Below are 27978 nucleotides of genomic sequence, written 5' to 3' on the forward strand. Positions count from 1 at the left end.
CAATGTCGCCAAATGAGAGCAAATTTACGGAAAATGAAATACATCATGAAACCTTGTTGATACTGTAGAACCAAAATCAGTGTCATCAAACGTACATTCCATCCTAATCGAATTGTATTCATAAACTCTTCTTTAACAGGTCAACAACAACGTCTACTATTTATTAACTCTCTAGGCGGTATTCTTAAACAGAGGTAACAATATGGGTACGGTTAGGATTCCATTTTACGTATCAGCCTTTAGGAACGCTCAGGGGCTCATGTCAGCTTAGCTAATCTTCTGGAACTTTACATAGCTTTGCCCACCGTTGGCGGACTTTTGTCCATCCTTGGCTCCAGCCCGTGCTCTTCCTCCGGGCACAAATCCGAAGACGGGATTGTCTACGTAAGCCATCGGCCCTATTTCTCGCACCGGTTGCTGTTGCCTGTATTCTGACCCACTCCACGAACCCTCGGATAGCGCCGGGGTACGCTCCGATTTTACCTTCTCCAGGAACTTTTGAGATTTGTACACACCTTGGAAGGATTTCGATCCCCCATATCCAATCTTAATCACCTTCTCCTTCCGTCCAGGCTTTAGAGAACCCTTGTTGATGAGCACCTTCAACTGGTCCAGCTGTTGCTTTTGTGCTGGAGTAGGACCGGGGAGTTTATCTCCCACTTTCGCTATCTTTTTACCATTCTCTGCCCGTATGTCGAATGATTTAGTTGGATCTTCATTCGATGATGTTTCCTTTGGTGGTTCTTCGGCATCGGGATCGGCATTTTCGAGTTTGGTAAAATCTTCCAGATCTTGAACAGTTATTTCCTTCTTGAGATAGTCTTTAAACAACCGATTGAACTCCGATATTGTGAGACCTCCCTGACGTCCCGCGAGAATTCGTGTCATTTCCTTAATGTCCATATTGGCATCGATGTCTGCTGGGCTACTAGTGACTTCCTCCTCGTTACCGTCTTCTCTGTCCTCTTCGGACTCACTTTCAGGTGTTTCCTCAACGTTCTCTTCGATCGGACGAATGGAATCTTCAAAGTCCTTAAAATCTGCACTCAAATAATCTCCGTAACTGTTGCGCAACTTGCCGGTTGCAAAACGCGTCTGAGAATTCCTTCCAGAACTCTCTGTTGAAGGAGTATTGTCAACTTCTGCTTTCTTGGTGGAAGTGGATACCGGCGTCATGGATGTGGTCGTTTCCGTGTCGCTTACAAAGTAACCTACGGTCGTAAAACTACCTCCAGTCCTTAAGCCTTCCTGCAGGAAGTCGTCGGGTTGTTGTTCTTCCTCTGTTTGTGGTCGCTTTCGCGCTCCTGCACTTGGACGAGTAATTTGTTGTGAGTTTCTTGATGACTCGATCGTTCCCTGACGATCACGATTTACTTTGGCTTTGTTCTGAGCTCCAGGCTCAGATCTAATGTTAGTGTTTGTTTGTGCTTCTACCTTCTTTCTGGGACTCTCATACTTAAGCAACAGATAAATCTCCTCGTTTTCCTCTACAGCGGATTTTGGAATCGATCTGAACAGCTTGCCGGGAGGTTTTACCGTTGTGGTCGTTGTAGTGGTGATGGTTGGATCGGTGGAAAACAACACTGGCCCACGTTCTCGCAACTGAGGAGTATTGTAAAAGTCCTGCGCACTGATTGGCCTCACAATGGCGTCCCGCTCCGCTTTGGGTTCTTCTGGTGGATAGTATTCCACCGACTGGTACGACAAAACACGGTTCTGACCGCGTCCCTGGCTGCTCTGGAAAATATTCGCTTGTAGTGGCACCTCCTCCAGCCCCGGGGACACGGCATTAAAGTCTATACTCTTGATCGGTTTAACACTCGGAAGCACTTCACCGGCGGTAACTTTCTTTACACTCTGTACCGTCGGTTTTGGAACCGCCAGTGTGGTGGAGATACGTTCCCCATCACCGTCAGCACTACCACTGGCACCAGCGCCACCCCGTTCTGCGTTCGCGGCACCAAAGAACTGTTCGTTGCGCTGCTGGACATTTTCTTTACTCGCACTTCCGGGGGCAATCGTGGGCGCTAGTGGCACCGAGCGCGACGTGCCCTCGCGCGGACTGTCCGCGTTCACATGCCGCTGGTGGACGGCGAACGAACCGTGCTTGATATTGATCTCATACTCGTCTTTCTTCAGTGCACTCCCGGTGGAAACCAGCAGTGTGGCGAAGCACAGTATGATCACCACCAGCTGGAACCAGATACAGAAAAGGGATTTCTTAAGATCACTGACGACGTCGCGCTCACGCAAACCACTGAAACTCACCTTAAACATTGCGAGCGAGTCTCAAAGGAAGAGGCACCGGGCTTTGTTGACTCTGTTTGGCGAGCCCGCAAAACGAAACAGAACGTTACGTGCCCTCTTCTAAAGCTACGACTACTACCGCGTTAATGGCTATCAGTGGACTGACCACTTTCTTTACTTTCGTTCACGGTATTTATAAGCTCGCCGTTTCATGAGTTTGTCTGTCTCCCCGAGGGCTTGGTTGGGCGTTATGCGTGCATTAGGCGCATCTAGTAGGGGGTGCTGTGTGTTTGATCAGCTACGTAGCACTCGTCGGCGCGTAATCGAATTGTAGTGCAAGCAGGAAATTCGCACTCTATTGCTTAAGCAACTCCTTTTGCTTTAACACCCTCCCCGACGTTCCGGACTGTGGGAGTAAAATCGAACAAACATGTGTATCGATTCTTACCGCTGTTCATCATGCAGTCGAGGTCCATACTATACAAACGATGGGGTACTATCGGATTAAAATTAAGCACCGCTACGGCTCCACTTGATTTTGACGTTTCCTAGCATCCAAAATTTGAAGTACGTTCGTTTTGGGTTCGTGACCAGTTAGTAGGCGCCATCGAATATAATAATCGGTTGCGTGACTTACATCGGTCTAAGCGGGGTATGCTCACTGTGAAGCTAATAAAAAGTGTTCAATATAAATAAAGTCTATGTGCATTCGTCCGTTACGTCTAGACATGTGAGGTAAATCAAATTGATGAAACAAAAGTCTTTAAAATGATTGCTGCTTGTACAGTTTGTCACATACAAGCCTATTGTGCAGGGAACATTATTAACGAATTCAAACTCTTTTTTTAAACATATTTATAATTGGGCAAAATGTTTCATTCAATGTTTGAATGTTTGAACTTACTAATTATAAATTTAAAATAATATACATACAATTCACATAGTACATGAATTTCTACGTTGCTGACTGTGCTACTTCCAGAACTGTTTGTTTAACTTTGTATCTTGGTGAATATGGAAATTCATGTTCTTTAACTTCAAAATTTTATTGTGATTAGAATTGTTAGAAAAATGTCACCTATTTTTTGGTCCGCGACAAACCACGCGTACAGACTAGATTCGTGATTTAGGTTAACTGTTAAATTGTAAGTTGAATCTTCAATTATGATTATGAGCATGTCCAAGGCATTCCGAGTTTTAAGATTTATCTGTCGAGTTAGTACAGATTTTAAGGACCATTACAGCTTCAAACCTGTACGTTGTGCTATAGTTAGGCCTGTTTTAGAATTCTCTTTGAGAGTAAAAAGAAAACTAACAAATACATGATATAAAAAAAAAAAGAATTGGACACAATTTATTTTTAATTGATTGATAACTTTGATCTAAAATGGGTTTTTTTTTAGACTTTTCCTATTTAAACAATTCGATGTCCTACATTTTTAAAAACTGCTTAATGACTGTATAGTAAATTTTCACGTATATTTTTTCAATTTTTTTCTGCTCAATTTATTCAATGCTTTTTTATTGATTTTTGTAAATCGTAGTTAAAAAAATAAAACTAAAATAGTGATGTCTGTTTCAATATCAAACAACTCGACAATTAATCCATACCTCACGACCAAGTGAATCAAAAGAAACACCTGTAATATCCAGTAGACAAGTATTGATCGGAAATTCCAAAGCAGCTAAATTCATTCGCCTCTCGTGACGCAGTTCTCAACACAGATGACTCTCCTTTTAGAATGACGTTTCGATACGACTTCAACTGGAATCTTCGATCAGCCCTAGCCGAGGTCATCCCTTAATCGGACGTCGATGCAACTGGGCTCCATTTCCTTGTACTCACAAACAATTGCCTTGACACCGGAACGGATTCTTCCTTCTCCACTGTCATTTCGTTCCGCTTACAGCATACCAGTGAAACTGGAACGCGCCAACAGAATGAGGATGAATGATTGTTTTCCATCATGCTCGTTGTTTTTACATCGGATGGAGGATGGTTCGTATGATTGAAAAGCGGTTTGTCTGTACCGCCGATGGATTATCGATCAAGCTACATGATCAAACATTGCAAACGAGGGAAAGGAAGAGAGACGGTCGCTTTGTATGACAAGTTCAGCGTCTTTATACCTTTCGTATAAGCCTTTGACCACGAACTTGGCGATGCTAACGATGGCTGATGGTACGATCAAGGCCCGACCGGAGACGATGGCTACAACACCACCGTATAATTAGCACTGCCTGCTACAAGCTCTCCTTTTTTACCAAGTGTCGAGCGTTGTGGCGAACTGCAGGGTAGTTTGTGTTTGCTAATCCCGCCAACTCTGTCGAAGGTGCCCCTCCGAGAACAACTGAGTGCTTGTGCCACCGCAAGCTGACCGCAAAAATATGAAGCCATCGGGTACGAGTCGGTGACTAGAACTTCTCCAAGGTAGCGCACAATTAGTCTGATTAATGAAAGTAGACAGCAGCCCATAGCGGGGATCCTAAAGGCCAACGGACTAGAAGTGAAGATGAGGGTACGGTATCGACTGTCATGGCGGCCTTTTGAGATTTAGATCAAAGCTACGAATGCCCAACAGGTATTCGAAACGATGCTGGAAAGAAACGGAAACCGTTTTTCTATAACAATTTTCTTCCTGAGTAACTACTCGTGGGTCATTCGATTCATTCATTCTAGTTGACCCAAAAAATAGACGGACCAACGTTATGCCATAATCCTCATTAGGAACGCCGATATCGCACCGATACCGGTTTCCGAATGCAACGCGTACAAATGTCGTCTTCGATGTTCCGAATTATGGGAGCTGTCGGCTTACATACCGTGCCCAAACCCGCTTTCAAATGGCGTCGAATCTAGCCGTTCACACACTTTTCCTTTTACGAGAGCGCACCGTTGCTCTTGAGGTAAGACGACTGCAAACCTCAACCGTGGCCGCCGTCTCAGACAGCTTCTGGGGAAGGACCACTTGACATTCGTGTTGTGTGGTGCTAAACAGCTGATTTTACAACCACTGTGAAGAAGATACAGCGTGCTTCCAGTGGCAGCAGCTTGCGACACGTTAAGCTAAGAGTACGAAAGTAAGCGCCATGAAGAGATGAGAGCGTTCGTGATGTAGCCATTTGAGGTTCTGTATAATTCTTAATAAACGTATAATTTTCATAGAATTGTGATGTTGTAAGCTGGTTGCATGATTCAGTGAATAGAGTATTGAAAAGATGCTTCGATTAAGTTTAATTTAATGTTTGTTGCATAGTTACGCCATAAAATACGTGGTTCATGATCCAGTGATGAAACGTATTAAAATATGAGGGTCTAGAAAATTAATCTACCATGTTTATATACCATCTATTACTCAATTCTAAACGTTGTTTGTTAATGTAGGCTTTGATACGGGTGACTGTCCTTGTGTACTAATTGAGTTTTCAAATGAGTTTGAAAATGCATTGAAATGTTGTGCGACTTTAAATCAGCTAAAAGATATGCACAGAGTACAAGGACTGATAGAGCGACCCTCATTTGTTTTAAAACACTATAACAAACAGATATCAAAGAAACCTAAGTAAAAAGAAACATTATCAAAAAAACAAGCAAAATCTAACTATTCCATGCAGGTTAATGCAACATTCAAAGAAGTTCAATAACATATATTGCTGTAACCATGATAATTTGTCGTCTGATCAACCCTATTTTAGTTCAAGGTTTGCGATTAGGGAGCGAAGCAAACACTTTTCATCTATTTGACAGAAACTCACTATTTCTCACCAATGAGTAGCTGATCAGCTGAGAAGAGATAGACCCCGCGTGCCGCACGGTAAACAAACATAAACAAATATGACATAACCAGACCAGCAAGCGATAGAAGGCCAGCTTGTGGTGGGAAACAATGTGCCGGTCTCTGAGCTGCGCGTAGAAGCTTTAAGCTCCTGCTACAAGCCACTCTAAGCTCACGGTACAACAGATGAGTTCTCCGGTGGAAATGGCGAGAGCGGATGAGATCTCGCTGATCTCGCACCAATGTGCACCGCGGTGAGTGCGTGTGGTCGATAGCGGTGGGGATGGCTCGTCAACGTCCAAACCAGCAGGAAGGAGGCGAATCCGTCGAGAGCGAAAGCGTGAGCAACCGAGCGGTAGTGTGGCAAAAAATGGCGACAACAAAACTTTATTACGTTTTCGCTGGCTTTTGAAACTTTTAGTACGAATTTTGTCGTCACCGGGGTTATCACGCGCTGCTTTCGGCTTTCCGGCGTCTTCTCGGACCGTTCGCATGCTACGAGGGAAGCGAAGCGCTGTAAGTGCTTTCGGAGCGTTTGGGTTGAAGGGGGTTCGTTCCTCACCCTTTGGTTGAAGTCTTCCGAGATAAAGTGCATTTAGGTGAAAATGTTAACAGTGCTAGTTGGAGAAAAAAGTTTTTCGTGTTGCAGTTTTAAGATTTATTGCATGATTGTAAACGTCCACTAATGTTCCATTGGTTGAGTGGATAAAATTGAAAATGAAGTGTAAATTTATAGTGACCATGTGCTTAATGACGGCCGTTGTCAGTGCGGCCGATTGTATCGCGGTATGACACAGCTACCGACTGTCTTTGCAAGTGATAATGAAGTTCACCGTACTGAGAACGATGTTTCCCGTTGCCACCGCTACCGGTTACAGTGGATTGTGTTGCTTCCGGCGGAAAAGAACAAAACGCGGTTAACATTCTCATTAGTCATCCAGCACGGAAAACAATGCAACACCTCAGCCAGTCGTGGGTAGCTGCGTCAAAATGACAATTGTGATGTGCGGTGCGTTGCGTGTATGGGGAATGTGTGATCGTGTGGGATTTTCGTACCTCGGCCCGACCTCGGCAAAGTTTTATGTTTAACCGTTTACGACCAGTTATGGCACGATGGTCATCAAACAAGAGTTGACAATTGTGCGTGTGTTGTTTATCTTGCGTATGTCAAATACGAAAAAATGATGAAAAAAAACGACGTTTCATTCGGTGTGAAGATCAGCTTGCCTCTTTGCTAGTGTTTACTGAATGTAGCAACGACTCTGAATCTATACTTACGCCACCTCTCCTACCCGTATTCCATGTGCTCCAGTATTCGAGGCCGGTCACTAAGAGATCCAGGAAGATGCGAGTGGCGGTCAAAGTGATTGCTATGAATTATACATTCACCAAGCACCCCTTCAGGGCAGAACGTCTCCGCTGGTGCTGTACTTCCTGATCTTCCATTGTGAAACCGGTTACGCCGGGCTAATCGGCGGCAGATTCCTACGGCGATGGCAAACAATCCTTCCATTCGAGGACGCTACAGCACGTCCTCGATCCTTCGGAACGCTCTCTGCTTCTGCCGCAGGAGACGTCTCGGTGTTGCGCGATAGCCTTGAAACGATATAATGACCGAGAAACAAAACGCATTGACTATCCCCGATTCGCGGTTTGTGCGCGATTCGCGTCGCCACGCTTTTCAGAGAATCCATTCTGGGACAAAGAATCTAGAACGGCTCCGTGGCTGCGGGTGTACAGGTGATGCGATCGATACAGAAGACCCGTCTAGCTGGTTCTAGTATCCTCACGTGGCTTTTAGGTGCTAGTTTTTGCGTTTCTTTTTCATTTCTTAGAAACGGGGGATGAATTGGATTGGAAATGTAATGATTACGGGGGATGTTACGTCAAGCGTAGTGTAGGTTGAAAGGGAAAATTGCTAGTAGTACGATGCAAAGCTTAAGAAAGACGAACGAGTTCTTGCTTGAAGATTGTCGTATGGTTACAGATTTGTTACATTAGAATGCAAATCCTTTCATGAATAATCGGGGCTTAACGGGACCTGCAGCTTAAATGATATTCATTTCTGACAGATGTTGTACGGGCAATCTCTTGTAGACGTGTCAAGAATACTCCTTACCATGTAAGACATACATTATTATTCGTATGTCTGCATAGTATTAATATTCGTACGTTTACATGGACGAGTATGTCTCATATGTTAGTATGTCTAGCATATGGGGCGGTCCGATGGTGTATTGGTAGCGACGAACGGACCGGACCAAAATCTCTTCCGGACCAATCCCCCGTTTGCAGGACTGACTATATGTCTATCCAGCTTAGAGGGAATAAAGTCAAAGAAAGCCATAAATGGCTGGCCTCTTGAGGTTGTAAGATGCCCGGAGAAAAAAGAAAACAAGTACGTCTCAAATTGGTATGCTTAAAAAGCACCTCCATTTATAATTAAAGATTGCATACTGGTTTTCAATTTTGGATCAAAATTTTGACGAGCCAACGTAAAATGAATGCGGAACAGAATCAAAAGTATGTATTCTGCATATAACGCTAGTAATTAAGTAAAAGCTTCAGATCGCTACGCCAACATCAAATTTCATGGTTTATTATTGCGGAATTCTTCTTTATAAACCTCATAAGAAACTCTAAGAAAACCTGCAAGCGATTGGAACTAAACTAATATGAGGTGTATGGAAATCTTCATAACTCGCTGTGCTCGAGACGCCCTCACCGGAAATCAATCCGAACCATTCGGTTCACATTATCTAACACCAAACCTAAACGTGTTACATCTCTTAGCTCTGCGAGCCAAATATGGAATCCCAAATTTTTAAAAAGTCGAAAAAATAGTTTCAAGTATAGGAGAGAAAACCGAACCGCACCGCCTAAGCGCAATGACACATTGCAATGAACCAAACTCATTACAATAATTGCCCCACAATTAGCGATTCGTCGCACACATCCACCCTACTAAACGCTGCTATCGGGGCAGGTTTTGTCGCATCAGCCCACTGCCCGACTGACCCGAACTCCTGTACGTCGAAGGCGAGGGATGTTTATCATGCAAACAGCTTCCAGCCCAATCGGTGCTCCATTATCGTACGACGCCTAACCGAACCGTCGCGAGCTTCAGTTGGTGCGTCGAAAGAAAGCAGCCCGTGCTTTGATCATACTGCCCAGTACCGAGTGGAACCAAACGCAGCAGGGGCGCTCTGTGCGTGTGCCTGCGCATGCGTTGTCGTTCGAGTTTTCCGTTCCCAAACCCCCGCCAGGTATTTGAAGCTCTGACGCAAGCTCGTTGTAGGACGAGCATCGACGCCGATTGTGAGCGTGGCTTTTCCTACCCACCATCGATGGTGGTGCGTTTTATGCAAATCGGACCCGATATCGCATTAACATTCACATGCTGGTGGCTCGATATCGATAGCGATACTAGAGCAACCCGACCAGAATGCACGGTGTCGATAATTTACGCGAGTGTACGAGACCTTTTCTCCTATTTATTGCGTCGAGTGGTGCACACTCGTACCAGTGCCCTCTACTGCCGGCGTACGTGTACGAGGTTTGACGGTCGGCATTCGTTTGAGAGCCAATTTTGCAGTCAAACAAAACTTACCTCTTTTCCCGAGCCGTCGGGGTTTGGTGTTGCCGAAGGAAAAGCAAACATTCAGCAGCTCCAACCAAGCACCGGGTCAAATCGCGTTCCGTCACTAGGGCGCGTCGCGCCGGGCGATACGATTGCACAAGTACGTTGGCTGGCGGGCATTCGCAAAAAAAAACCCGGGGAAAGGGTGGTTGACTTATTTCTACTGCAGCCTGACTTGCAGCAGTTTGTCGAATGAATTGATACGGGTCTAGTCTAGCGGTGTCTGAACAGCTTCACTTTCCAAGGGAAAATCAGTCAGCTTAGGTTGAATTTGTTTTCCCTTATCGGTGCAGTTGTGTACAGTATTACGATAAATGTTAAATCCCTGGTGTGAAATAAATCAATGTTAATATTTTTTTAAAGCGATATATTGGGTGATTACGCAGTCGTTTTACGTGTCGAATTTATTAAGAATAATTGTATTTCAAAGTAACAAATATAAAATGTTAAAAAGAAGGCTTACTGCAATTAGAAGTCACTGTTCTATCGTTATCGTTAGATTAAATCGTTAGGCTGGTTTAACTAAACACAGTTTTATACCGGTTGGTGGAATACTTTTTTTAACTCAAACAAATTAATTGCACAACATGTCTCGCGGTGACTTTCAATTTCAATGAAAACGGAACCGTTTATTTACCAAATCGCACTATCAACTGCGTAAGCGCTCGAAAGCTCGCCTAAAGGAATCGAAATGAAGTTGTCCATGCACGGACACTACCCCGGCAAAGAAAGCATTCTGTAAACGTTCGCCCATAAGTCTTGGCGGGAATCGAACTGTTACATGCACGAAACGAAAGGCGCACCGTAGTCCTCTGGTCCAGTGGAAATAAAGAAAGAAAGAACATAAAAGAAAGCATTGATCGGGCGACTGCTTATACGTTTCTCCAGCACTAGCACCGGGCATATTTCTCCGCCATTTTCATGCATAATTTATTACGTGCGCTTACTGATACAATGGACTAGGAGTGAAGCAGGGGATAAGATTCAACAGGTAGGGAAGGCTCGTTTTGTTTGGGTTGGAAATTGTTTTTGCAGGCTCATGTCATGTTCGTGCGTGCAGTCGATTGTTTATCGGTCGCCTTTGATGATCGTCACCAGCAGGTCCTTTTATACGACTCGATGAAGTCTTTTGTATGTTTTGTTTCTCGCATGGTGTGTGAAATATTCTTCAATGGCACGAGGTGCACGATTACGTGTGGTAGTAATAAGTATTCATGAGAAGGCTATTGAAACTTAGTCCAATTTTATTCAGTGTGTTGTGTAAACAAGTCATGGTTAATTTAATAAAATAAACACAGTACGATTTGAGAACAAATAAAGTGAAGTGAATTCAGTGAGTAAATTAAAAAAGTCATCAGTTCCATCATAAAAAAGCTGAGAAAAAGCTCCAAAACATATAAATTCTATCCAATTTTCAGAAAGACAAATACAGTTTAGTGATCGAACAATAAAAGAAAATTACTGAAATAGTTAGTGATTATCTAAACATTCAGTATCTTCACCTTCCAGCATTCAAATATAGAAAATGCGGCGGAATCATCAGCTTTGGATGGTAAGTTTCAACAAACATTCATTTCGTGTGGGCTAGTTTTTATTTAAAATTTTGAACTTTATTCCGCTTCGCATTCGCATCGCGTGGGAGGAACGATCAGCACATAACCAATCCTTTCAAACTTGCCGTACCGTACGGAACGGTGAATTAGGCTTCGTAATTTTAGACCATCCGGCAGTACGACGCAGCATGCAAATTGCTGTTTAATGCCGAGGAATGCAACCGTGCGATTTGCGAATCACCAACCCATCCTCTAGCCGGGATGCGTAATCATCCGTCGTAATAATTCTATCGAATGAAGCGAAGCGTTCAAGCAGGTCTTGACGTAACGTTCACGCGCCAAGCGTTCAAACTCTCACGATTGAAAAACATTCCGGAACAAAATCGAGCGGGGGTTCCCTCCAGTGTCGAGACATTGTGAGGCGCACGCTTGCCGAACGTTCTCACCTCTATGATTACAAGTACCGATTGTTTCATTAAGCAGCATGTGTTTACTATGCGTCAGAAGGCATAAGTGTCCGTTCGCCTCAAACATGTTTCTGCTACTCTACAGGTGTATGTTTTTTTTATCATTTTCGTTTAGCTCCCGTTGTGTATGATGCGCCATACAAGCGTTAAACTGGTGGTGAAAAACTGCCATCTTGTCTCAATCGTGTGATCTTACGAATGAGCATGGTTCGTTTGTTTCTCTTACGCTTTATGTGAGCAACTCTTTATTATTTCACCATAAAACGCACTACGTTCGTCTCGTGTGTCCTCGCGTAAATCACGAACTCTTCCGCGTCGATGCTCATCTTCAAGGTGGAACTGCGGAAGCACACGACCGGCCAGCATAAAAATAATCAAATTGGTCGGATGAATCTGCAACGGATGTGATCATCCGCCGGTTGTCAAGAGCAACCGCTCTCGCAAACACAAACATACCCATACGGTTTTCGTTGCCGGTGGAATGGATAATTGATCCCAAAGCAATCCGCACAATCGTTTACGGTTCCGTTTGATGTGTGTGTGTGTGTGTGTTTGTGTGTTTATCACGGCGCTGACCTTGATCTTGAACTGGTGGTTTAGGTCGAGTCGTGATCGTACCACAACGAAGGCAATGTGTGATGCAGTTTATTTCATGTGCAATTAACGAGACTCGCTTTGAGACCGTGTGGGTGAAACGATGTAAGGGAACGGGATCCTGGCTTATTGCTTCAAAAATGGCACGTGCACTTACGAAACATAATAAATTACATACATTATGGACCAATTAATTCAAAAAACTCCCCACACACACACGCATGAGTGATCCGGCTGCTAACGCTCCCAGTAGCTCTTAATCGTGATCGTATAAGGTGTAATCTCTTCAACCTAACAGTAACCTGCTGCACATAATAACAACAATGTTGTCACGAGCCTTTCCTGCTTTAATGCTCGCAATGCGTTGGAGACACCTTTGAGTTTGCGTAAATCACTTGATCGACTTACCCGTCGGTGCACTCGCGTACCCATTACCACTCACGGGTTGTGCGTTAATGCGCCAGAAGTTATTAGTAGGTGCGACTCGGTGCCAAATGTTTGCTCTCCATTATGATAATGAATCGAAGTGAAGTTTGATTGATTGATAAAGTGGAAGGAACGGTACATGCGAAACGGGCGCTGAACATTGCACCGCAGACTTACCCTTTTAAATGTAACAGTCTAATCTGCGTGAGGAGGTGTGTCGTGTGTGAGCTTGCGTTTGGAAAGGTCACGCAAAAATATTGATCGCTGTCGCTTGATCAAATTATGCGAACGTGTCGGTGATGCAACCGTGTCGCGATTGCTTTATCTCATTAGTTTCGCACCTTTGCTGATTGCGTGCCATTACGAAGCGTTTTTTTTTAGGGTGACGAACAACTCCAACCACTTTTCATGATAATTATCTACTTAGATGTTCCATTTCGAATTATGGAAAGAGAAAAACTAGCAATTCTTTGAATTTATTACTTTTGTTTATTCAAAGACCCTGTTTTAACTTATGCACGCGTGCCATTCGCACGCCTTTGACTCTACCTTTCTAATCACATCTCTGTGCGTCGTATAACGCGTAGCTTTGGGCGGTATCGTTATATTCTTTATGAGCTACGATCAATAACGCCTTCGAGCTTCTCCCAGATTTATTGTACCACGCTACATCAAAACGGTAGCTAGTAGGGCGTGTTTGTGTGCAAAGAAACCGATAGTGGTGTGAACTGTTGCTTTACTGCATGCCGATCAAGCGAACGAACGATTTATGATCTTGCGAGAAGGAGGTGAATTGTTGCTTGCGGGCTTTTGATCCAAACCGATCGAAGACCGGAAAATGTCGATCAGGTTTGACCGAAATGAGTTCAGATAAATCAGATCGATGCTATTTTTTAGTCTTTTTTTACAAATTAAAATATTGTATTGAATGAAGATCGCACGATTTCTATATGAAAATAAATTTACAGAGAGGAATGCATCATGAAATTCGATGCGTTTAGCTGCCTTTGTCATAAGAAAAGTGTATAAAGAATAAACTAAATTACAGCTTAGATCGTTTCGACATGTGCATTACTACTTAGGAATTACTCAGAAGTTGGATAAATATTTATTTAAGATGGCTACAACAAAATTAAACTTCCACCCTTTGGCTTTGACATACAAATGTCCTCACAAAATGATGATCATCAACATGATGAACTCGTAGCTCCATTAGACGGGTCCTTAATTAATTGTACTTCGAGCAACTCTTCACACAGCAACCGACAAGTGCAGTGTCATGCTCGTGGACGGATCGCTCGGGCCTTGATTGCGCGATTCGGGCCCGTGCCACAGTGTTCTCACCTTACATTGACATTCCATCTATGCACAGTGATGCTTGATGCAACGAGATAATTGAATAAGCAAAAATAGACCCAATCCCAAACCGCCGGCTCCAAAAGGCATTCCCAATGGCATCGCTAGCGCGCATACAGCAATGTGAAACCCAATTCTGTACCAGAGATTCTTGCGCGATGTAAACGTTACAGTCCTTTATTGGACAGTCATGGCACGAAGGTGGGAGGTGAGTTTCCTTTTGATGTGACTTGATTAGCTTCATACCAAAGGGGTGACTCTAGAGTTGCTTTCGTAGGCAAAGATTAATGAAAAGAGTTTGAAGTAGGCGCAGGCTTAAATGACTGAATGAAATTCCCTTCCGACGTGGTACGATAGACATGATTTACTGCATGTTAGACGCTACATTTGGTAGAACAATGTTTTCTGTGTCAGTGTTTGATTGAACGAACGTTTGTTGAATGAAGTAAAAATAGTCCATAGAATTCAATCAATTAATTACACCATATGGACAAACATTGTTGAAGTTTTCGCAGAAGAAAGAATAGTAAAGCTGCGACATTTTCTATTGTGTATGATTTGGAAGGAACAAGCAATATAATTCGTGACATTGTTGCTACATTCAATCGACAATTGAGATGAGTTTGCGTTACCTTTGTATAAAAAAGCTTGTGGGCATTGTTAGCTTATCTAAACCAAAAGCACAAGTTTTTCACATTCCCTCGTTATATCTATTAATAAATTAGTGCAGAATAGCACCAATAACTATTTAAATTTTCATTATCATTGGGAGTTTCTGCCATGAGACTCTAGAAACAATCATGGGTTTAAAGGATGAGAGAGATGTGATCGAACTTCCAGAAATAGAAGAGGTAATATATACAAGAGATTTAATCGCTATATTGAGAATTTAAGATCAAAAAATACAAATACACAAATATACAAATATACAAAATACACCGTACATAGAAGCAACTGATCGTGTTTGAAGAATCATGCCTGACTTATTATCACAATATACTGGTCCGTGAGGTGTAAATAAAAACAGTGAAGAAAATAGCGAAATAATAATGAACATGAAGCGTTGCTATAGGCACTTAATTGATTCTTGTATTATATTCTTTAGACATATGTAGTATTTACGTATTATTCCTTCTTGTTCTTATTGTACACCAACCTCGCGAGTAGGTATGGATGAATGGCAGTTCAATTAATTTCAATTAAATAAATTAAGAAACGAGAACGAGAAAAACAAAAAAAAATTAACATACGCACTAAGTTATGCCCAGCATTTTTATTGTTTAACGCTTCAAAATCATGTTTGTTATCTTTTAAAAACACATTTTTAACACATCTTCGAGACACTCGAATACGATTTGTTCAATTTTCTTGCACTTGTCTGATTGATTTAACCAGCGACACATTTCTTTCAAATCAAATTGGATAAAACGTTCGTTTGGTATGACTTTAGTGAGTCGTTGAGCAACAGCCAACGTTAGAGCTACAGATAATCAGGATGTCAATTTCTCAAACTTAATCACCTCATGCGTTATAGGAGAACCGATTATCCCGCACGAAAAAGCCAATCAAGCCCACTATACGGGAGGGCAATTTTATTAGATCGTACTTTCACAAAAAGAAACACACAATCCATTGAACCGTCGTGTGGGCATATGAGCGGTAGAGTTCTATACCGCGTATGGACAGGCTGGCAAGTTCCAGCTAGTAACTTCAATGCGCGGATCATCAACATTATCATCATCCGCACCGTACCAGACGTCATGTTTCCTAAATTGTTTGGCCGGTAGGTGGTGTGGCACGAGCACTTAACTGGAGCAGCCCAAAACCAATTTTCCCAGCCCACATTCGCTGAAAAATTAATTGACCCTTACGCAACGGTCTCCTAAGCCCGTTACGCCGTTTCCTTCCAAGTTGGCGCTCAGCCCGGCTGGTCTGTGACGGAGTGCAGTATCGCATTACCATCTGGGCTGCTGCTGATAAAAATCAACCTTCCCTTTCGCCCAAGGAGGGTAGCTGATCTTCAGGTTCCGTGACATTCCATCCCACACTACTACTCTCTTTTCCATGCAGTTCAAAGAGTGGCACACTTCTTATACTTCATCAGGGTTGGAAAATAAACCTTTGCACTCGCACTGAACCATTTATGGTAGAGAAGAAGGAATTATCGCACACGTATTATTGCTTGGAGATTAGAAGAAGCAAATGGAACAGCAACGTGAACTCTAGCGGCCACTTCACCGGTACAATCAAAGATCCATTAATCAATCTTTCAAACATTTCAATTTCCATGCCGATGTGGCCCATTGCGTGTTCGTTCCCATGCCTTGCATGAACACATATACACCCGTCGGTCATCTATGTCTAACTAGTGTTGTGATTTTCAGCATTTCCCTCGCCTCTTTTGGACTAAGCTTTGGACCATAAAAGGGACATCGTATCGTTCGATCGTAAGGAACTTCGTTCCCCTACGGCAAGATGGAAATGGAGACAGCAGAACAATTACCGTTTTCGTGTCATCGTTACCTAGAGCATGGATCAATCATACCCTTACCGTCGGTGCGGTGTGTTTGCGCGAGCTGGAAGATTATGTAAAAGCGCCACCGACATCCCATACAAAACGTTTGCAAACTTCCAACAGCGACGTGGGAGCGTGCCGCTTGCTTCTTTTTAGGGGATGAAATTGTTTCCCGGAGGTTGTGCGGTCGTTCCTTCATGGGAATCTTGTTGGTGGGTGGCTGTCGATCATAGTCGAGGCGTGTTCGGACGCACCCCTTTGGCTTATGTTTCCATTATCGAGAGCTGGCAAACGATTAGCATTATTCATCTTGCTTTTTTTTTACTCTTTCACCAAGGAATTGCTACAATTGGATGCCTAAAATTGGATTAGCAATTCTCAACCATCAAGAGGATCGCTTATGTTTTTGATTTATGGACCACCGTCCACCATCTCGGGAGTTTCACGTGCGCTAGCTCGCAAGCACGACGTAATCACGAGCGCTTCGTTCGTTGGGAAAACTATTTATTGAGTATGGAAAAGATACACACTGCTGAGATCAATTCTTTGGTACGATGCGATCCGCTTGACCTCCGATTACGCTTACTCCAGGTGTTGATTGTTGTAGCTGTAGCCATGCTCACCGTGAACCTCCCCGAGGTAGGCGTGCTCCTGGCCGTGCGACTGCACGTGGCCACCATGGGTGATGTGCTTGACGTGCGCCTTGAAGCCGTGCAGTTTGTCGGCCCGATACACCACCACGCGTTCCGTTCCGTCCGGTTCGTACAGCGAGTAGACACCCTTTACAACATCACCGTCGCGTTCCTCCCAGTGGCTTTTCTGGTCGCCGGTGTGCGGATCCTTAACGCCGTACTCGAATTTGTACTTCGGGTAAGCGTAATAATCGTGCGGTTCATGGTGCTCATAATCCTGCGCAATCTGTGGCACGACCTGCTCGTGTTCATTGGACGCTTCCGCCTCTTCGAGGTGTTCCACAGCAACAGCTGTTTGAAGCGCAAGGAGCAGACAGGCGATGAACAAAAGCTGGAAACAGAAACCCGAATCGGGACACTATATTTAGCACATTCTGCACAATAGTTTGTACCACAAAAAGATGTATCAAAATCACTGTTCTTACGCACTTGCTTCATGGCGACCAATGGCGTTGCACACGATTTTTCCACACACAAATCACTCTCCCTGTGTCTGCACTGAACTGACGCTTCTTCACGACTATTTCTCTACACCTGCTAGGCTTTGGTTTTATATGAAATGCATAAAATCATTTACGGTACCACACGCACCACTCGTTTGGCAAGTCCATTGGAACGTTAAAAGAGGATTTTTCTCCAATTCCTATTGGCAATAAAAAGAAGGGTAGAAACCCAAGGCACACATCACCAACGCACCAGCCCCACAATCGCATTCAGTTGCATGAAGCAATGCTCACATTCCCTTTGTTGTAAGGCAAATAGTAATAATTTTTTCTAGTGTGTTTGCACTGCCCAGCTGCCGCATGCCAAAATAGTGCACCGAAAGGGAATTTGCCTCCAATTTGCGCACAACCACAGGAAACGGTGGTATTTGACCGTAAGGGTGCTTGCAAAGGCACAGTGTGTTGTCCAGGAAGTGCATTGGGTTTATGTTGAAGGTTGCCCACAGAATGTAGATTCTGGTTGCGACATATTCTTGTGTTTTACCAAAATGGGTACGATGTGCAAATTATTTGCTTAATCAAAAGTTCTTATTATGTTATGAATTTATCAGTTTTTCGCAAGTTTGCTGAACGTTGATTATGAAAAGATCTGCACTTTTTTAATAGAAGAATTGATAGTCAAAATTTACTAAATTGATTTCAAACACAAATGTTATTATATTCAGTTAACAGAATTCTTTTCAATAATTTCAAACAAAATAATAGATAAAATATAAAGTTAATTTAAGCTGATGGTCTCATTTTTAAATAATAGATGTTATTTCATAACTTGAATGGATTTGCTTTTCAAGCTTGAAACTCCAGAAGACCGATGGAATGTCACAGAAAAATAGAAATATAATAGGAATCACACACACAGTAACCATACTTTTCGCTACTGACACGACAACCTTAAGAAATGTAGGGCCTTGCCATTTCTGATTTCTTAAGACTTTATATATATCCACAGCAGGATAGTCAATTATTAGGATTAAGATGAGCAGCAGGATTAAGATGAGTAATGATTAAGCAGGATTAAGATGAGTAATGACCAAGATGGGATTTTGGATCGGTCCTGACGTGTGAAGACCGTGGCCGCTACCAAATACACCACCACAAGGATACAGTAATACAGCACATTCTTTTCATAGCTTATGTATTTTCCCAAACCTGATAAACTGCTTGTCGCCTACATATTAGCACCTACACACGCATTTTTCTTTGTGCTGTTTCTTGTTCCAACTGCTTCTTTTCGTCGTCTCGTTTAGCTAACAATTTGTAGATTATATTAAGATTCAAACAGTATCTCGAATGACATATCATTAGGAGCGTACTATCATGTAATGCTCGTGCGTGTCTAGTGCGGCTCGATGCGACTTGCGCAATGCTAACATTAAATATGGGCGTTACGCTGTAATTGATAAAACTCGCTCAAGTCTCGGTGCCCCACTGTACTTGCAGTTTTCTTTTGCGTCTGCATTTCTCCTGCAGTGCAGTGGCTAGCCAGTCGGTAATGGCTAGACGAGTGTATCGACACACGATCCGGCTGGTTCGGTGGTGAGTGTGGTCCGGTTTAGAAAATATCATACATGCCCACCAGGGGAAATGAATTATTATACGTTTTAATAACAACACTTCAGCTCGACCGTAATTGATTGATGACTTATCACCAAACCGTCACCATTCCAAGGGGCAAACTAGCCTGAGTCTCATTTAGCTACTTAGCCAACGCATCCCGCGTCCCGGTACACCCTTTCCCAGCAGGTGCACATGGCTCATGTAATCAAGTCCGTGATCACAACTAGGCTAAACAGAAGCGATAATCATCATTAAGATATTATCATGTAATTTCTTCATCGATCCTAGGCGGTAAATAAATTGCGACATCTAGTTTTTGTGCTCGGGATGGGTTCGGTATGAGCAACGGATCCCATGGGGATTATATCCAAGTGTTTGGTGCGACTAATAGGCCAAACACTGTGCAGTGAGCATCAAAAAAATAAAAACACTTTCAAAGATGACCACCATTCTCCAAACTGCTCTGCACAAATTAAGATGCTGCAGATTGTGATAAATGGTCCCCGCAAGGCACTAGTGATTCCGGCCAGTCGAGATAGTTACAAGCTGTGCGAGCCTATTTTAGCGTAGGCATTCCGTAGGCTTTCCTTTCGTGGTTTATTTATTCACGAGCAAACCATTTGTGGAGCTTTCGGTAAAGGTCGAACGACAAAAATGGGTTTCTTGATAGTGATACACGTTCATTTATCACCATAGCTCATGAATGGGTTATGGTTCAAAAGCGGTTACGCGCCGTTGGAAATTTGAGCATAATTAATCTCAATATTAATAAATCAACAAAAATGAATGTTTTAGTCAATAATAAATATTCTATCATTTCTTTTGTCGTAGAAAACGGAACCAGCTGCTTTGGTTCTACTGGTAGTAGCAGTAAGCGTGTCAGCGATCAGGGTAGATTGGAACACTAACACTGGACCAATAGTACCCCCAACCAGCACACCAGCCCCTGTTCCACAGCCACCGTTCCGTGATCCAGCTCCAGTGTGGGAAGATCAATCGGATGACATCCCGAATCCTAACCCTTACAGGTGTGTACTTCTCGTATGAATGGGTATTTATGTAGAATTTCTTCTAAATGGAATACTACTTCCTGAACCATAGGTACATTCTACCACCTCCATCGCGTCCCAAGTACAATGACATCACACTGGAGCAGCGTAAACAATCCCAACATCAGCATCACCAGCATCCCCAAAACGGTGCTCAACCCACCCCGCAAGCGAATGCACCGCAGACCTCTACGACTGCCGCCCCGACAGGACAGATCATTGATAAACCACAATCCAACCAGCAACCGGCTTCCGGAGTTAATGGTGTACCTCCGGCACAGCATTCGACAGTGCACAGTCAGCCAGCTCAACAGCAACAGCACATCGTGCCAAGTCTGGCGGTGCAGTACGTGCCAAACAAAGGTCTCAAGTACTACGCCGTCGTACCGAGACACACGGAAGTGTCGTACGGATCTGCCAAGCAGGCCCTACTAGCCACCAACGATCTCTACAACCAGCAGCAAGCACAGAGCAAGCACGATAAGTACGATAAACTCAACGGAAAGTACAATCCGAAGCTGAAGAAGTACAAGGCCTACGAGAAGGTTAAATACATGCCGTACATTGTGGTAAGTGCATTCGGCCACGCATACTATCCACGAATGTGTGAAATAATGCTGCATTTTCATGAGTTTCCCGTGTCGCATGATTTATGCACGAATCTCTAATTTAATTGAATGCTACCACCCAGGGTGGCTTTATTCGCATTCACTCGAGGTTCGTGTCTGTGGTTGCGTTTAAGTCTTTTGTCAACGTAATTCGCTACCACCGCAGTGAGCACAGTACTTTGTGACAAATATTTTCTTTCATCGCGCTAATGCTCCTTTTCTTTTTGCTTTCGATCGAATTGTTATTGAAATCTGTTTGTTGTATGTTTGGGTCGGGCCGGCAGGTCGTGTACGCCCTGCTGAACCCAGGCCGGTTGTAACAGTACCTGTCAATACACTGCCCGAACAAGTGGCGAAAGGTGTCTTAGAAAGGTGCTTTTATTTTCCGGTGACGGCTAAGATTTTTCTTCGCCAATCTAGCTTCGCTTCGGTGACTTCACATCTGAATGTAACTGATCTCTTCATGCCACTCCTCGATACAAGCAACGCCCTGGTGCCCTGGCGGGATCGAAAGAAAGTCTATCCACACTCCACACACGTTCATGATCCAGATGTCTGAGCTTATGCGCTCATGTTCGCTTATGTCATCGGGCGACCATGGGCTACGGTTGTCGCAGCGCTCTTTTGCCGCGACCTCTGCCATCTACTGAGCTTTCGTTTGTGCTCGAATATAGGAGTATGGGAGACGAGGGCACACGAGGGCACTTGCTAGTGTAGTTACCGTAACGAATAACCCGTCTGGTCGTGGAACCATGGGCAAGTGGATAATAATAAGGCGCTTCCCTTTACGAAAGGCGTACTAGATAGGGAACCTTTTTTGTCGTCTATTTTTCGTTACTTTCTTTATCCACACACACTCACACCGGATGCTGCATCGGTGCTGTGCTAATGAATGACCCCATAATGAACGCAGGCACTCCCTGTTTCTAGTCTTAGGCGTAAGGGAGCAATTTTGTGATTTTGTCTTCACCCCGATCCAAAGGCAAATTAATCGAAAACTACTACCATCCAATTGCGGCTAATTAACTTTCCTTGCTAAGGGACGGGATCCCGCCGGTAGGATAAGCGTGTACAAAACTTCGATCCGATCACGGACGCGATCAACCGTCGTGTCCAAATCCAATCCACAGACTATCAGGTCAAGATTATCAAATTGCAATTACGTAATTGTAGCACGGGCACGGTTCATTTCTTCGCCGCTGTTGCTGCCGGCGTTGTCGGCACTATATCTCGTCTACACCCCTTTTCGATAAAGAGCCACGAGCTAAGCAAACCGACCCAAAACCCGAACGGCCATCATCGGCTATCGATGGCACGCGAATGGAAAGCATCGCGTACCGGTCCCAACCGTGGCACCGTGTGGCAACACCACCAACGGCACGGATTGGGAATTGATTGGGAAAATGGGAACACTTCTTCGTGCGGTCACGTGCAGAGATGGGAGTGATGCAGAAGCTAATGGCCGGTGGTTCCTAAAATAGGGAGAACCTTTCAACCTGACACGATCGGATAGTGGGAACGGTTGCAAGGAAAAACAGTAAGACTTTTTATTTTTTCAGCGTTCCTCCTGTTTTTGTCAAGGCAATTAGTTATGCTCGTGTAACTACAATTGCGACAAATGTAACGTGTTGCGTTTGATAGTGAAAGGAATTGTTTGGGTGTTTTGTTTGCTTTTCTTTCGTAAACTCCCTATGATTCGGTTCAAACGAGAGGAGCTTTTAAATTTACATCTATTTAACCTCAGTAATGAGGAAATATCTCTACCTTCAGAAAACTTCATTGAGCTTGAAGAGAAACACCTGAACATGTTTAACCTCTGCTAATTGACTGTGGACTTTTACGCAGTCTCAATTATGGTTTTCCAAAACTTTCTCTTGTCCTGTCAACAGGACAATACAGGTGTGCTGTATTTTTTACCTTCCACGAATGACCACCAAGTTTACAAGCATGCGCTTCAATTCGTGTAACAAAACAATGAAAAATATACCAGGTAAAGTTATTAACAGGAACTTATTGCCCTGTAATGAGCTTAATTTAACATCATTAAGATGATTGGATGTCATTAATTTGCCGTTGAGTTTCCGTTGATAAAACATCGAATATTAATCGATCACCTCCTTACGTGTTCCTCCAGCTGCAACTCGACTGTAAGTGACATTATGAACTGTTCACGAAACAAACCTTCATGACCCCATCAACTCCAACCAGCTCGGCAAATCATCGACCTATAATTAACTGGGTCCAAGCTTAATAAATTCTTTCTATTTGCCATTCGTTTTTTGTTTAATATTCGTAATTTTGCGAACCCAGACAACTGTTTTCACATCTTGCACGATATGAGATAATCACAACATCGAAAAACAGACCCGAAAAGAAGGTGTCAAAATGGGAAAACAAAATTGGCACTCGCGTTTGGTTAGCTTGCGTCCAGGATGCCCCATGATGTAACTGACATTTAAGGGTGTGTCTCTTGTGTGTGGTCATACCGTACTTAGCGCACTAAAGAAAAGCACCGTTTCTGAATCACTGTAAACGCATTAGCATAAATTATGCTCTGCAAAGCATCTGCTTTTTTGTTGTCGTTAGTAGTTCATCTCCTTTTGGGACTCATTGTTTTTGTTGCTCTTCTTTTACATTTCTTTTCAGTACTACGATGCTACCAAGCAGCAGTTTTACTACACTAGTGTTCCTTCAAATATGGTCATAAATAATAGTTTGTAATGTACAGAGCAGGAAGGCAGGAGTTGGAAAAGTAAAAGCATGCAGAAATAATAAAAAACAGCATTGACAGAAAAATGATCCCGTACCATGCCAACCACATGAAATCCTTTCTGCAGCGAGATTAAAAAAACAATTTCCCCAAAACAACTGGACTGAAAGAGTCAGCTTAGGTTGTGTATTTTTTGTCATGTTACCAAAATTGTACCTTCCATATTCGCTAAATGTATGTGCATGAGATTGACGGTTCACTTTAACCGATGGAAATGTCTAAGTGTAGGACACGATAGTAGCACACAACATGCCATCGCAAACATTTCCATTACACCAGTCAGAGATAAAACCGAACAAAGGAGCAAAGAAGGAACGTCGCTTAGCTCAACACAATACACAGTTGCACAAAAAAAGCACGCATTTCATATATTTAGATTATGAAGAAAAAACGAGTAAGGCAAAACTGATGAAAGCATTTGAAGAATTACTAATATAAAAAATGCATAATAGAAACACGCACTTATAAGTGCATTGATGCAAGTAAAATAAAAGAACGAAACGAAAGGTAGAAACAAAATGTAAATAAAGAAGAAGATGAAATAAAAACCATAAAAAATGATTAAAATTGAGAATGATTTCAAACATCAGTAAAGTGGATAATGTGAAAGAAACATTGAGATAAACCTCATGTGAGACATAAAAAACCGAAAGACTTCTTTGGTAAAGTAAGTACTATTCTTTATGCACCTATTCATTAAACCGCATCCTCTAAGCATTGAAAGTGTGCCTTCCACGATCTAAAAATAAGATGTGATGAGCAAACATCCTATCGCGGCAATCCGTTGTTGCACAGGTGCCATTATGCCCGCTTCCATACGCGATACTCAATGTCGAAAGGGAAAGGTGTCTTGGATTGTGAACTTATTCTAGTGGTGCGATCTGCGTGAGTTTTTTGCTGGCGAATGTAAACAACTTCTGATCGTACCGACAGCTATAAAGTGAACGTCCTAGGATGTTCTTGGACGCTGTGCGGTTAGCTGCTCCACATTCACTTTATGATGAAGATGATGCGCCGTGCAAACTGGCACGTGTCTAGAAAGGGATGTTATTCGATGTTGTTGTACTACACAAACGAATGTGCCCTGTGATTTATAGACGTATGCAAAACTAATTGATTTTGAAAGGTAGACGACCTACCATAATTTGTATATATATATGTGTGATTGTAGGAAGATTGAAATTCCAGAGACATAGAGGACACTTGTGGTGTAAAGATGATATGATTGAATACGTATTTTACCGACCTTCATCTTTCCGAACACCAGATGAGATTGACGGGAATATACTGCTGGTGCTCGGGAAAAATCGTGCCAATTTTATCTTAATTGGAAGTTTTCAAAGATTTCATATGACCTCCGTCCGAAACAACTAGCTGCGACCTTTATGCGCCAACTGACCGCTTACCAAAACCGGCCCCAAACAGTTTGACATTTTCCATGCGCAAGAAGAAAACCAGCGTGCAGTTGAACTTTACGACGTGAAAAAACGATCTCGTATAAGTAGAGCACTGTTGGACGAGTGGCAAAGAAGGAACCGGGCTTAAAATTTCACTCTTTTACCCTTTGCGTTCTCGACGGCACTCGGAAATGGCGATCGAGGCTTCTAAAGATCATCAACTCAAGGTGGTACAAGGCGGTGCGTTTTGGCCCTTCCTTTTTGATGGTGGATACCCACCATTGTACCATTAAATGCCATCTTCAAGGTGCACTAGCCTCCGTTCGATGGACTGAATGCACTCGGCTGCCCTTGTGAAGATGCAAGTGAAATTTGAAGCTCAACCCCCTTTTTGAAGTGAACCAAGCATGATTTCGATATGGTTGTGTTGTTGCTTGCTGCGTTTTTTTTTCTTTCATCACATGCGATGACGCAGCTGATGCTTCCGCTCGGCTACATCCACACATCTACGTACTACGTACGGCGTAGCGTGGCCCTATTTGATCAGGTTCCGGTACGGGATGTTGTCGTTTGCTTTTTCTACACGGTCTTTCTTGCGATACACCTCACTCGATTGCCATTTATCATTGCAACCACAGCGGCAGAGGACATGAACATGAACTTTATCGCCTTACCACCATAATCCTCTCTCCCTTTTTGCAAACCGCCTCTCAGCGTCACTTACGTACGGCCTGTAAAAAACGCTTTGCGATTCTTTTCGCCGCGCGTGATATGTTTGCTTATCGTACTAGCGAATGGATTTTTATGTTCATCATGCCCCATCTACGGTTGACCTGCGGCAACATAATGTGCAGTTTGCTATAAGTTATGGTGAGTTTTGGGGTGTAGTTTCTGCGGTACGGTTTTGTAACGAGTAGCTGCACGCGTTCAACCTTTTCTGCGCATCCTTCGTGAGCTTTATCGTCACCTCGGCTCGTAAAACTGGCGTGCTTTTTTGTTCTGGGTGTTGGCTGTTTGGCACATTTCACCGTAAAAGGTAGTCCGCATGCGTGAACAGGATACGGGTTGATATTTAAGTGCACAAATTTTTGTTGCTTTTCAACCAGATAAGCTTTTGATGTGAATGATATTCGATGCCTCAAAAACATTATGTGAATTAAGTGTGGTATTAAAAGGATTGCATACATAATTGAGCAGTGAAATTTATCCAGAAGAAAACAATCTCAACAAATGATCCATTTATTTGAAAAAAATTGCTTAGTTTTATATTATTCTAATTTAGTATTAAAATATTACTTTTACTATAACCTTTTTGATATTATAAAATCGAATAGCTGCTTAAAAATTGTCATTATCTTTTTTTGACAAAAGAACAATCAGGATCATTTAAAACATTTAATTTCCAATTTGTCACAATTTTTTGGATTTGTCTTGCATGCATTATATCATAACTCATATTAACAACTAATGTCGAAAATTGAAAAAAATACAACCATTCAACTTTATGAACATCTGAGTTTCTATCTCTCTTGAAACAACTTTCAACTCTCCATCGGCTAACTTGCCTAAGATCATCTACCTAACCATCAATAAATCATCCTTAATCACTACAATTGACTGCAAATCACGCCTCTCCTTTCAACAGTTCTCAAAGCACCGACTGCCTCAATTTCCATTCCGGGCACGGTAGCAAATGGACTCCTTCCCTAATGCCGACACTTATCAGCCACTGATCATCGCCATCTGCCCGCTCGAACACCTTCGAAAGTGTAACATTGTAGCACCCATCTGCGCAAACAATCCGATCCGGTTCGATCCGTTTGCTGCCGACTTTGAAATTGATCGCCAACGATAGCACGATACAGAGTGGGCAAGCCTTCTTGGTGAGTGCTGCATCGGCACCTTGCATCCCTTCAGGCCGCACAAGCAGTAGGAGTTGCAGATCAATCAGTCGATACATATGGCACGGTGACACTTGAGGCACCGTGGTGACTCTCGAGAAAAGGTGTGTAGGTACGTCTAGAATTAGAACGGGTCGCCATGTACAGCGTGCGACTGGTGAGCGTTGGGAAATGGCAAAGTTCTTGCACGAAACTTAATTTAGTGCTGTCTATGATCGAGATCAATAAATTTCGTTCATCAATCGCCACATATAAGGTGATTCTGCTACGGGTGGGAAAAACAGTGACGGAAGTGGACGGTGACGGTCCATTTTGTCAAATCAACGATCGTACAATCTATTTCGTACGATCGTTTAAAGTGGATGAGTTCCAGCAAACGACATGCCAATTCGCAAATAAATTCAAGCGAACAAGTGGTTTTATTGGACAACCGCTTCTAAGCACCGTCCCAAATGGCGATCCTAAATGCCACTCAGACGTTACTAATCGGGAAGATTAGGAAGCTATTTATCACGATATGCTACGCCTGTACGAGCACTAGGCTGTCCAGCACACCAGAACGATAATAAGCCAGTCCCAAACGACTTCCTGAATGCACTGAACCCGTCCCGAAAAGGTGATCGCTGCTTGTGGGAGCGTTACAAAAACAAAAAACAGGTTTTCTTCGCTGTGCATTCTACAGGACACCATCGCTAACGCGCGAGACCTTAAAGTGTAGCAAACCAGTTGCTTAAGATGCGACCGGTACACCGGCGCCACCTTCTTGGACACCGTCCTCGGAACGGTTTGGGACGACCGGCATAACTATACGCCTCAGCGATTGCGTCGCGTTCTTGACCTTTAAGCGAAAGCGGTGAACGGAATCAAGATGCCCGCGGGAAGGATGTGAATCCTGTGATCGGTGCTATGAGCACACCCTATCGACCA

General features: G+C 43.2%; 3 protein-coding genes across 3 annotated transcripts; 1 reads left to right on the top strand and 2 right to left on the bottom strand.

Moving 5' to 3' along the window:
* Positions 1 to 267: 267 nt before the first annotated feature.
* On the bottom strand, positions 268 to 2277 carry LOC128711330 (uncharacterized). The gene has a single exon (XM_053806199.1). The coding sequence runs from the start codon at positions 2275 to 2277 to the stop codon at positions 268 to 270; it is 2010 nt and encodes a 669-aa protein (XP_053662174.1).
* An 8911-nt stretch (positions 2278 to 11188) lies between these two features.
* On the top strand, positions 11189 to 23704 carry LOC128711331 (tyrosine-protein phosphatase non-receptor type 23). Its single transcript, XM_053806200.1, has 4 exons — positions 11189 to 11215; positions 20158 to 20354; positions 20428 to 20944; positions 23630 to 23704. Exons 1-4 carry the CDS (start codon positions 11189 to 11191, stop codon positions 23702 to 23704), a joined length of 816 nt encoding a protein of 271 aa, XP_053662175.1.
* On the bottom strand, positions 17157 to 17839 carry LOC128711333 (uncharacterized). Its single transcript, XM_053806202.1, is given in 2 exon segments — positions 17157 to 17597; positions 17696 to 17839. Coding segments are annotated over 2 exon segments (585 nt in total).
* Positions 23705 to 27978: the final 4274 nt, after the last annotated feature.

This window comes from Anopheles marshallii, chromosome 3, assembly GCF_943734725.1.
Source record: "Anopheles marshallii chromosome 3, idAnoMarsDA_429_01, whole genome shotgun sequence".
Taxonomy (NCBI): domain Eukaryota; kingdom Metazoa; phylum Arthropoda; class Insecta; order Diptera; family Culicidae; genus Anopheles; species Anopheles marshallii.

Coding starts and splice junctions, on each gene's coding strand:
- LOC128711331 (XM_053806200.1), top strand. CDS start 11,189: ATGCGGCGGAATCATCAGCTTTGGATG. Junction 20,355..20,427: donor CCGAATCCTAACCCTTACAG/GTGTGTACTTCT, acceptor CCTGAACCATAG/GTACATTCTACCACCTCCAT. Junction 20,945..23,629: donor AATACATGCCGTACATTGTG/GTAAGTGCATTC, acceptor ATTTCTTTTCAG/TACTACGATGCTACCAAGCA.
- LOC128711330 (XM_053806199.1), bottom strand. CDS start 2,277: ATGTTTAAGGTGAGTTTCAGTGGTTTGCGTGAGCGCGACGTCGTCAGT.